Source organism: Amphiprion ocellaris, chromosome 12 (assembly GCF_022539595.1).
Source record: "Amphiprion ocellaris isolate individual 3 ecotype Okinawa chromosome 12, ASM2253959v1, whole genome shotgun sequence".
NCBI classification, from domain to species: Eukaryota; Metazoa; Chordata; class Actinopteri; family Pomacentridae; genus Amphiprion; species Amphiprion ocellaris.
The window spans coordinates 36,324,189-36,336,482 of record NC_072777.1 but is presented as its reverse complement, the minus strand read 5'-3'; the positions used below and the strand labels follow the sequence as shown (position 1 = coordinate 36,336,482).

At 38.2% G+C, this 12,294-nt stretch overlaps 2 protein-coding genes across 6 annotated transcripts in view; both read left to right on the top strand.

Moving 5' to 3' along the window:
- Window positions 1-12,294, top strand: part of LOC111571287 (toll-like receptor 5) — a 189,606-nt gene that overhangs the window by 148,180 nt on the left and 29,132 nt on the right. The window lies entirely within an intron of this gene.
- Window positions 1-12,294, top strand: part of hmbox1b (homeobox containing 1 b) — a 40,327-nt gene that overhangs the window by 4,851 nt on the left and 23,182 nt on the right. For all 5 annotated transcript variants that reach the window (XR_008603472.1, XM_023271368.3, XM_023271366.3 and 2 more), the window contains exons 3-4: window positions 6,787-6,872; window positions 10,610-10,720. Coding sequence is in view for 4 of the 5 variants with exons in the window: in XM_023271368.3 (XP_023127136.1) it covers window positions 6,787-6,872; window positions 10,610-10,720 (197 nt within the window). In the remaining variant the exon portion in view is untranslated. The remainder of the gene's footprint in view (window positions 1-6,786; window positions 6,873-10,609; window positions 10,721-12,294) is intronic.

Here is a 12,294-nt window from a genome sequence, read left to right as displayed (position 1 = left end):
AAGCTACAGCTGATGTGCACCAGACTGCTTTACAAAGGATTTGTTAATTTTCTATTTGAATATTGTCTCTTTTTGTTCCTTTGATTATTATTCTGATATGAGCTCGTGTGAAAAATGTCCAAACTGTTCTTATTGTCAGCGTGTCCTGTGGCTGATTGACTAGAGGTGACATTCAAGGTAAAGTTCTGCTGCTTTAACCCATCTTAATGCTGTTGTGTGAAGCTTTGGGGCTGTAAATTCCATTTTTTTTTTTTTTTTAGATTTTCCAGGCTGCAACATGTACAGGAATGGAGTGATCCAGTAGCAGATTTAATGCTGATATCTTATAGACACACATGTAGTATCACCGGTATTTGACTTTAATTATCACAGTTTATCTCATTTACTTTGTTGTGGGCCGGTTGTCTTCTGTTGGACGTTTTGTCTGCTGACGTTTCCGTGTTAGGTCTTTATAATATTTATTAGGTGCTCATGTTGAATCCTGAGTCTGTCTGGGGTTGTGATCAGGTATAACGGCACCAAAATAATCATTAGTCACTTTCCAATGTGAAAAAACTCCCAAAAATCTAGCAGTTTTAGTCGGTGACCTATCCTCCGGGAACAAAAACAGTCCCAACAGGTCAGTTCTGGTTCTTTTAGCCTCCACCGGGGTCATGGAGCCCTGACCTGGAGTTATAGTTTGACCAGGAGGAGTTCCTACTGAAGTGTTTAACCGTGGAGCCTCTGGACAACCAGTAGGTCTGAAGAATGAATCAGAGTTAGAAAACTGCAAAGGATGCAGGAAGGACATGTGACGTGTGGCTCTGAAATAGTGATTGTAATGTAAGTGGAGGAGATTTAAACTCTTAGGGGTTGTTTACCAGCTTCATTCATAAACCCAGTCTCAGTATTTAACCCTCTTTGAAAAGCAGGTTCTACATAAGAAACTGTCAAATGTAGCATTCATCAGAAGCAGAAACTGTAAAAATGAAAGGAATGATCAGGTATCCGACTTTCTGCTGTTCCCTGAGCTCATCATCTGGAATAGAAACCTAAAAAACAGAACCAAATTCAAACTATTCCACACGTCACACATCAGAAATCACCAGAAGGGGTTTGCTGTGACCAGATTCTGTAAAAAAAAACTAAACTTCTATGCATCTTGGTGCAACTATGAAGCCAAAAGTCACGATAAAAGATTCAGTGGCCGCGTTCAGGACAGAGTAGAGGAGGGTGAAGGATGGAAACAAGCTAAATATTTTACTATTTGTGTTATTCTGACTTTGTTTACTTCTATCTACTTCTAGCTGTGGTCTTTCTGTAACCAACAGAACTTTATGTTCCAGCAAAAAGTGAATAAAAATGTGACTGGAGCTAAAAAAAAACCCACTCAGAATCTGTTTGGAGTTCAGTTAATATCCACACCTCGTACGTTTACCTCCATGCCAGTGGAGTGTGACGGTCATACTTCTCCGTCAGATGTTTATATGTTAATAATCAGTCAATATTGAACTCAAACCTTAATGTACAAAAAGTTTATCACAAATCACATGAAAATACAGGAAAATCCACCGTTGGATGTTTCCCTCAAACTTTTCAACCCAACAGACCGTAAATACCTTTATACTCATTAACCATTAATGAACTCATATTTATAATAATGATGATGATGATGATGATGATGATGATGATGATGATGATGATGATGATGATGATGATGATGATGATGATGATGATAATAATTATTATTATTATTATTATTATTTTTGTTATTATTATTGTTATTATTACCTTTATCCAGGTTTGTCCCATTGAGATCCAAGATCTCTTTTACAACAGAGACCTGGCCCAGAATGGCAGTACATCCAGTTAACCCTCCTGTTGTCTTCATTTACGGGCACCAAAAAATATTGTTTCCTTGTCTGAAAAAAATCCAAAAATTCCCCAAATTTCAGAAAATTTTCAAACCTTCAGGAAGAAAATTTCAGTAATTCCTTAAAAGTTTCCCTTAAAAGTTTTACTTAAAAAAAAAAAAAAAAAAATAATAATAATAGTAATAATTTGGCAAGAAAATTTTTGGAAATATTTTTTTAAAAAATGAGTAAAACTCTTCCAAAAAAAAATCCTAAAAATATCTGAAGTAATTCCATATATATCAGTAAAACTTCTAATATTTTCTTTAAGAACATTCACATAAAAATCAACCAAAATCCAGCGAAATTCACTGGATTTTGGTTGATTTTTTTGGTTAATGTTCTTCAGAAACAATTTTAATATTTCTTTTTTTCCACCAAAAAATGTTCAGAGAGTTCCCAAAAATGTTGAAAATGTGGACATCAGAAGTTTCACTGTGAAAATATATTTTTTTTCCACATTTTCAAACTTTAAAACGGGTCAATTTTGACCCACAGGACGACACGAGGGTTAAACATAGACATAAAAAATACAAATAATTAATTCTACAGGATCAGTTAAAATAAAGCATTTGCTCTTCAGAAGCCTGGATATGATTGGATTGATCACAGCCTTAAATGCATTCAGAGATACCAGACTTTGGAGTTTGAGCTCTGACTGCTAAATGTTCTATGTAGTTGGAGCAGCAGATCTAAAAGCTTCTTCCCCATGTTTAGACTTTAGCAGACATCAGGTGGATAATTATAAAGACTAGTAAGAGTCGAACACCTGAATAAGAGTAAGAGACTTTGATTCCAGGAGCTGCATGGGCTTTTATTTAGCAGCAGAACACATGACAGCTGTGATTAGAACGTTTGTCTCGAACACAGTGTCCCCCAGAAAGACGTTCCTCCAGTGATGGAGAATCAGACGACCAGACGGGCAGGAAGGCGTTCTGGTGGAGATTATGAGTTCTGTCAACACAGAACAAGGGAAGTATTCAGTGGGAGGCGCTGGAAAAGCCTTCAGGGTTCAACATGACATTTTCCAAGTGGGAAGGAGGGAAAATACTAAATAAAAACAGTTTTTCCATCGAGCACCTCTGAAAACATTACATGAAATTACATTAAGCAGTATCCAGTGACATTAGATTAGAAATCGCATGACGGGTCCAGAGTTCTTCATCTGTTACCGTCGACATGTTGGCCTCCTCCGTCCTTCTTCTGAGCCAGAGGAGTCCAACTCATCTTAGTTCAGGTTCCACAGTCATCCCAGTTTGATCTCCAGTGGGGCAGACCAGTAAAACCACAGCATAATAACCTATAAATAACCATGTTTCCTTTGTTTCAGTGCAAAAAAGTATGTTCCTCAAATGCTCACATTTAATGAACAAAATATGATGAACAACCTGAAGTTTCTTCAGAAAAATGAATTAAATTTCAGCAACATTGAGTTTATCATTTACACATTACAACTTCCAGTGTGTCTACAACGGAACACAGCATTTAGTCATGATCAAAACAGGACAAGAAAAGACAAAAAACAAGACAAAATATTACGAAAATGAGACGCAACATGACAACAACGAGAACAAAATGACAAAAAATTAGACAAACATGAAACAAAACAGAAAAAAGAAAAAAATGCACACAAATGACACGTGAGACAAAATGCCACAAAACGATACACAAAGCAATGACTGAGGTGAAACACAAAATGACAAAAATGAGACAAAAAACAAGCGAGACAAAAAGGAAACAAAACCACAAAAACAAGAAACTAAATGACAAAAGCCAGACAAAAAATACAAAAAACAACCAAAACAAGACAAAATACTACAAAAATGAGACAAAAAACGACAAAAAAATGGATAAAGTCAGACACAAAGGAAGCACAAAATGACAAAAACATGACACAAACAACAAAAGTCAGACAAAAAACAACAAAATGAGACAAAATATTACAAAAATGAGACACAAAATGACAAAAAAATGGATAAAGTCAGACACAAAGGAAGCACAAAATGACAAAAACATGCCACAAACAACAAAAGTCAGACAAAAAAACAACAAAATGAGACAAAATATTACAAAAATGAGACACAAAACGACAAAAGAATAATGAGCAATCTAGTATTTTACTTTGTGATCAGAACGACTTCATGGAGCTCCATCATGGTCTAGAAATTATTTAAAATTTATAGTTTTAATAATTTACAATCTGCAGTTAATGTCTTCTCTGGAATTTTTACACTTTGAGGGCCGGATTGGACCCTCTGGAGGACCGCTTTTGGACCACCAGCCTCATGTTGGACACTCCTGCTTTAACCCTCCTGTTGTCTTCATTTACGGGCACCAAAAATATTGTTTCCTCGTCCTAAAAAAAAGAATCCAACAATTCAGCAAAAAAAATTCCCTAAATTTCTGAAAATTTGCAAACCCTTCAGGAAGAAAATTCCAATAATTCCTTAAAAGTTTCCCTTAAAAATTTTATTTTTAAAAAATCCCCCAAATTTGTCAAGAAAATTCTTGTAAATATTTTCAAAAAATGAGTAAAAATCTTCCAAAAAAATCCTAAAAATGTCTAAAGTGATTCCATATATATCAGTAAAACTTCTGATATTTTCTTTAAGAACATTCACATAAAAATCAACCAAAATCCAGTGAAATTCACTGGATTTTGGTTGATTTTTTTTGTGAATGTTCTTAAGAAACATTTTTAACATTTCTTTTTTTACACCAAAACATGTTCAAAGATTTCCCAAAAATGTTGAAAATGTGGACATCAGAAGTTTCATTGTGAAAATATATCTATATATTTTTTTTCCACATTTTCAAACTTTAAATGGGTCAATTTTGACCTGCAGGACGACACGAGGGTGAAGCCCTTCATACGTTAGCGGTGTCTCCAGCTGCTTCCAGCTGTTTGAACAGTCAGAACCAGAACATTCAGGGTTCAGATCTGCTCCAGTCATCCCGTTGCTCATTCACGCTGCCTCTGCATTAAACTAGCCGTCCTCTTTAGACAGCTGAGGAGTTAAGTAGCGTTCAGAAGCCCTCATCCTCTTGTCTGTAGGATCCTCCAGCGTGGCGCTCAGCGAGGCTGTGGGGGCGATGCCAGGCTGCAGCTTGTCGACAATCCCACCGTGCCCTTCCCATTTCCAACACTTTAAAGTGCACATTTCCCTCTCTGCAGGGGTTTAGCCTTTAGAGTTGGCATCCAGCACATCTCTCTTCTTCCTCCTCCTTCCTCCTTCCTCCTCACCCCATCCTCCTTGGTCTTGTACAGCAGCTTGCTCTACATTGATTCACTGGTGTCGATACAAGCAGCGTTTTTTGAGCTCTAATTTTAGCTGCTGTGCCGCGAGAGGCTGGTGTGGAGGATATTGATGCTGGATGTCAAGAGTCGTGACGCATTTTCATTTCAGAAATATGCCAGCAGAGCGCTCAGGACTTTGTTCTCCATTTTGACTGCGATGGTTCAGAGGGTTTGGGTTCTGAGCTCTGGAGCTGGTGAAGTTAGAAGCCAAAAAAAGCACAGTATGGATAAATGCACTGAGCAGTTTACACATCTGACACGTGTTCACAAGCCGTAGCTGAGGAGGAATCAGGCCGAGGCAGTGCTCAGCCTGTTGGTGTGTGTATATATTTATATATGTGTGTGTGTTACTGTGTTTATATATATATATATATATATATATATATATATGTATGTGTGTTACTGTGTTTATATATATATATATATATGTATGTGTGTTACTGTGTTTATATATATATATATATATATATATATATATATATATATATATATATATATATATATAAACACAGTAACACACATACATATATATATATATATGTGTGTGTGTGTGTGTGTGTTATTGTGTGTATATATTTATATATGTGTGTGTGTTATTGTGCGTTTATATTTATGTGTGTGTGTGTTATTGTGGGTATATATTTATATATATGTGTGTGTGTGTGTTATTGTATGTATATAGTTATATGTGTGTGTGTGTGTTATTGTGTGTATATATTTATATATGTGTGTGTGTTATTGTGTGTATATATTTATATATACGTGTGTGTTATTGTGTGTATATATTTATATATAAGGGAGGGGATTGGGCTCGACGCCAGAAAGCTGGGTGGGAACACTATGTCACTGCACATCCTCCATTCCTGCGAGTCTCTGCATGTTTTATGCCTTTTATTTTTTCCCTGTTGTGCAGTAAGACAGTGGAAACATTTGGTTAAACGTATTTTGGAACTATAGATTTTCTGGATTATATCTGCAGCCGCCGCCTTTGTGTCGGTCTGAAACGCAGCGCTGATTACATGGGAGTGGAACAGAAAGAACAATACGTCGATGATGCTGTCAAAATGCAGTCCAGATTAACAAAGGAGCGGCGGTTTTGTAGTTTTCCCACGAATAGATGAAATACAGAAACACAGATTGGCTCCTCTGACATGAAAAGAGGGAATCAGTTGTTGAGCATACAGAGGGAGCGGTCTGAAACCAGCACAGCGTCGGGGATAAAAGCATAAAACACGTATGTGTTCACTGTTAATCATGATACAGCAGCTGAACACGTGTAGATCCATCTAAACAGCATCACAATAAAAGCTTCTTATCTTCAGCTTTCCAATGACACGTCAAACATCTTAATGCAGAAAAATGATGCATTCTGGAATAAATTGCTGCCGCTTGACAAAGGTTTCTGTATATTCTGTGTTTAGCTGCTGACTGTATTTACTGTCAATGTGTTCTGTCTGTCTGTATTTAGTCTTAATGCTGTGGTCTGTGTGTTTTTATTAGGTCTTAATTCTGTGTTCTGTGTGTTTTTATTAGGTCTTAATCCTGTGTTCTGTGTGTTTTTATCCACTTATAATTCTGTATTTTGTGTGTCTGCAGGAGGGACAGCAGTCTGGTGAAGGAGGAGATCAAAGCTTTCCTGGGGAACCGGAGGATTTCTCAGGCAGTGGTGGCCCAGGTTACCGGTTAGTAGCAGACAGACCGACTCACTTTTCTGTCCCAAACACCGTGTCACGTTGTCGAGTTCATTTATCCATTGTTTTATGTCTTCTGTTTTTACATTAGCATAAAATCTGTGTTTCTGCTGACGCTTTTTTATCTGTCCCTGGGTTCATGTCAGACATCAGGATTTACAAAGGCTGCCTTTGAGCACCGATGATGATCTGATGCTCAGTTTCTCAGTCAAATGCTGCACTTTTACTGCCTTTCACAAGATAACAGCACAGCAGGATGTCTGTCCATCCAGTCAGAATCACCTGACTCTAGAAATCATGAGGAAGGTGATGGAACAGATCCAGATGCTCTCAGCTTTAGTAGTGAATCTGCTGCTAGAAGGTTGTTTCTGTTGTCAGCAGTCGGTCTATAGAGATGCTCTGGGATTTAAAACTAAACTTTATAGCTAATCAGGACGTTTACTTTTTATTTTTCAGACTGTAGAACTTCAATATTTAGCATCTCAGATAAGAAACAAAGACGTTAACCCTTGAAGCCCCGGTAATTTTTACTCACTGTGGTCTCATTTTTAGTTTCTATGGAAAGTCCTGCACTGATGGATGGATGGATGATGGACGGATGGATGGATAGATAGATAGATAGATGTTGGATCGATGGATGTTGGATGGATAGATAGATAGATGTTGGATGGATGGATAGATGGATAGATACACTATATTGCCAAAAGTATTCACTCACCTGCCTTGACTGGCATAAGTGACATCCCGTTCCTAATCCATAGGGTTCAATATGACGTCAGTTCACCCTTTGCAGCTAGAACAGCTTCAACTCTTCTGGGAAGGCTGTCCACAAGGTTTAGGAGTGTGTTTATGGGAATTTTTGACCATTCTTCCAGAAGCACATTTGTGAGGTCACACACTGATGTTGGACCAGAAGGTCCAACATCCGAATATTCGGATCTCAAAATAAATATTCAGATACCACTGCGACACCCTACTAATTACCTGTATTTTACTACCTACATTTTAAATGCAGTTTTTGTCTGAGTAAGTTCAGGATTGTTAAAACATGCTGAAGATCTGCCGAGTCTTTCTAGCTCTGATGAATGATTTAATTTAGATGGTTTTTAGATTTAAACATTAAAATGAACAAATGAATATCAAACTCATCGGCAGGTTTTGGTGCTTCAGAGGGTTAAAATATGTAACCAATACAGGTAAAAACCTGTGCTTCTACATGTTATGACTATTTTCTACTTACCGGTATGTTTTAAATCTACATGGTTTAGATCCTGTTCCTCCTGTTTAAATGTAAAACTTTAATTTGTTCACATGCTTGTCTGAGTAGTTCATGGTCTGTTGAAAGGTTGGAAATCTCTCTGATTTTACAGTTTTTGCCTCTGATAATTGGTGTAACTTAGATGTTTTTTCAAAGACAACATGCTTGCTGGTGTGTTTTGGGGGTTCAGAGGATTAAAATGTAAAAGAAAACCTGTGACTCAACATGTGTGCTGTAGTAATTGGAGTTCTTGTGTGGGTCGCTGGAGAGGTCCAGACTAAAACATTTTCCTCATCAAAATAAAATCAGGGTGGTCGCAACTTCTCCAAACCCCCATTAGTGAACTTATAACCAGTCCCTCCAGGATTTCAGCCTTTAGAACATGTTTCAACATTTTAATTGAAAATATTTGTTCCTAAACTAATTCTTTAACGCTCCAACCCATTTCCACCAGCTGGTACACCACGGTGGGAAACTAGCAGCAGCCAGATACTGGTTTATCAGGAAGTGGTTGGTAGATTTAAGGCATTAAATGATCATTTACTACTGAATGAATCATATTTGGACATATCTGTCAGTGGCTTAAAAAGTTAATTTCACATCCTGGTATTCACACACGTGTTCACATGCACACGCTCACGGCTCGTCACGTCATTAATGAATCTAACTTCCCTTCATTCCTTCAGAGCTCCAACAGATCTGGATCAACAGCTTCCATCACATGATTTATACTGGTACTGGTCTGGTAGAGGTCTGATAGAGGTCTGATAGAGGTCTGGTACTGGTCTGGTAGTGGTCTGGTAGAGGTCCTGTAGAGGTCTGGTACTGGTCTGGTAGTGGTCTGGTACTGGTCCTGTAGTGGTCTGGTAGAGGTCTGGTACTGGTCTGGTAGAGGTCCTGTAGTGGTCTAGTAGGGGTCTGGTAGAGGTCTGGTAGAGGTCCTGTAGTGGTCTGGTACTGGTCTGGTAGTGGTCTGGTAGTGGTCTGGTAGAGGTCTGGTACTGGTCTGGTAGAGGTCCTGTAGTGGTCTAGTAGGGGTCTGGTAGAGGTCTGGTAGAGGTCCTGTAGTGGTCTGGTACTGGTCTGGTAGTGGTCTGGTAGTGGTCCGGTAGGGGTCTGGTAGGGGTCTGGTAGAGGTCTGGTACTGGTCTGGTACTGGTCCTGTAGAGGTCTGGCAGTGGTACTGGTCTGGTCTATTAGGGGTCTGGTAGAGGTCTGGTAGGGGTCTGGTACTGGTCTGGTAGAGGTCTGGTGGAGGTCTGGTGGAGGTCTGGTAGTGGTCTGGTAGTGGTCTGGATCAACAGCTTCCATCACTGTGATCTGTCTGGTCTGTTTCTGCTCCTTCCAGACGTTCTCCTGATAGGTTTATGGTAGAAAAGTGTTTGTCAGTCGATGGTTTTCATTTGTTTTTCACCACAATATTCCACGGGTGTAAAACAGTTTAGCTCCACTTTGGTGAAGAACATCAGGAATTGTTTTTCACTGTCTTTAGCATTAATTTTAGTTGATAAATGAGAAACATTAGAATGGGACATGTCTGCATCTTCACACCAGAAACAAAGAAGTGAATTGGGAAACGTGTGCATTACGTTTGGACTGCTATGATTGGTGGAACTCACAGGAAGCGGGACAAAATTGTGGAAAAGTTGTGGTGATTGGACAGAATTGGAAGGTGGCGCAGAATTCAGGGAGATTTGTTGAATTTGCGTTAATTGTTGTGAGTTCCTGGAGGAACTGGATAATGTCAAGTACAGGATGTCCCAAAAACATTATTGAGATTTCCACATCGGAGTGACTACATGATCGGACATAAAATGTTTTATTCTACAAATTTCAAATAGAAAATTCTGGAGGATGGTTTTGTTTCCTGAACTTGGTTTACCACCTCTTCTGAAACTGCCGGCCGTCCAGATCCCTTTTTCACACAAACAGACTTCCTCTTCCATCTTATGTGAATGTTCTTAAAGAAAATATTAGTAGTTTTACTGATATGTATGGAATCACTGTAGATATTTTTAGGATTTTTTTGGGAAGATTTTTACAAATTTTTTGAAAATATTTACAAGAATTTTCTTACCAAATTTGGGGGATTTTTTAAAAATAAAACTTTTAAAGGAAACTTTTAAGGAATTATTGGAATTTTCTTCCTGAAGGTTTTGCAAATTTTCAGAAATTTGGGGAATTTTTTTGCTGAATTTGTGGACTTTTTATTCAGACAAGGAAACGATACTTTTGGTGCCCGTAAATGAGGACAACAGGAGAGTTAATTTCTTTATTGTATAACAGGAAACCACTGGAAACAAATGCCTTGCTGTGTTTCTGCAGGAGAATAAATAAATTCAGGAGAGAGAGAAAACCCTTTCCCCCTTCTTTTCTCCTCCGTGCCTTCCTATCAGGGCTGTATATACACGTTGTTTTGGGGCTTGATGCTATACGTTCTGTAGTAATTCAGCGTCTGGCTTCTTTCCAGGCATCAGCCAGAGCAGGATCTCCCATTGGCTGCTGCAGCATGGCTCCGACCTGAGCGAGCAGAAGAAGAGGGCCTTCTACCGCTGGTACACGCTGGAGAAAACCACACCAGGTACATCTGGCTTCATTACCACCCTCTGCTCACTTCTCTTTTTATATTTGTCTGGCATTCTGCCCTTATTTGACAGTTGGCAGCCCAGAGAGAGAAAGGGAAGAAGGGCCCCTCGCTTTGTTTGTGTGTTGAAGGGCTGTGGTTAAAAATGGTGGCACAATTTGGAAGCGAATCAGAGTTTTCCTGCTCTGTGGAGTTTGTGCCAAGATTGGGCAGAGAATTAAAATGTTTAGGATGAAACGGCAGGGCCAGAATGTCTATTTTAGTTATCACAGTCAGAAATATTTAACTGGTTTATCTAATCTGATCTATCTAATCTAATTTAATGTAAAGATGCTGGCTTCTTGCACGTGGTTTTCATTTTTTAATTTTTTCTTCTTTATGTGCTTTTGTATGTGTGTTTTCTGTTCTGTACATGTGGAGATTATCTTTCTCCTGAACAGATCCTCTTAGATAGATGAAGCTTTGGATAAAAGCTAAATGAAAGTGTAGAATTATAGAATGTACCTTGTGTACCTGATTATTATCATCATCTTGGAATTCGTTTCATTCTTTAGCTAGTTTAAGGCTGGTGTCATCCTGAAACTTCTGATGTCCACAGTTTCAACATTTTTGGGAAATCTTTGAACATTTTTGGTGGAAAAAAAGAAATGTTAAAAATGTTTCTGAAGACCATTCACATACAAATCAACCAAAATCCAGCGACATTTGCTGGATTTTGGTTGATTTTTATGTGAATGTTCTTAAAGAAAATATCACAAGTTTTACTGGTATATATGGAATCACTTTAGATATTTTTAGGATGTTTTTGGAAGATTTTTACTCATTTTTTGAAAGTATTTACAAGAATTTTCTTACCAAATTTGGGGGATTTTTTATTTTATTTTTTTTTTAATTAAAATAAAACTTTTAAGGGAAACTTTTAAGGAATTATTGGAGTTTTCCTCCTGAAGGTTTTGCAAATTTTCAGAATTTTGGGGAATTTTTTTGCTGAATTTTTTGATTTTTTTCAGACAAGGAAATAATATTTTTTGGTGCCCGTAAATGAGGACATCAGGAGGGTTAGACTTCTCCTTGACCAAACAGAGAAAAGTTGAAGCTGGGATGTAAAGATAGCGGTACAGTTCTTCTCTCTAATTGCAGCGTGGAAGTAGAGCTAGCACAGTTGGATAACACTCTGTTCCCCGCAGTTTGCTGTTACGCCGTTGATGAGGTAAGTGGGGAGCATTTTGTGGTATACATGCTGCTGGAATCCAATCCATACTATGCCTCCGTTCTGTGAGATATCCTAAATGTCAGCAGAAACATCTCGCATGAATAGGAGTAGGGAGGATGATAAAATGGTAACAGCAGCTGTTTGTTCGTGCTGTTGTGGTCGAACAAATATCATTAATGTGCAGCTCCAACAGGAGGACACAGAGGAATGTAGGAACACAGCAGCACTCTGGGAAATCAGTCATCTACGAGTCTGAACAATGATAACAATAATGATGAAAACATCATAGAAATATGGCCAAGAGTCATATACAAATTGCAGTTGCTGCAGTTTTGAACTTGTACTGTCCAGACAAAAT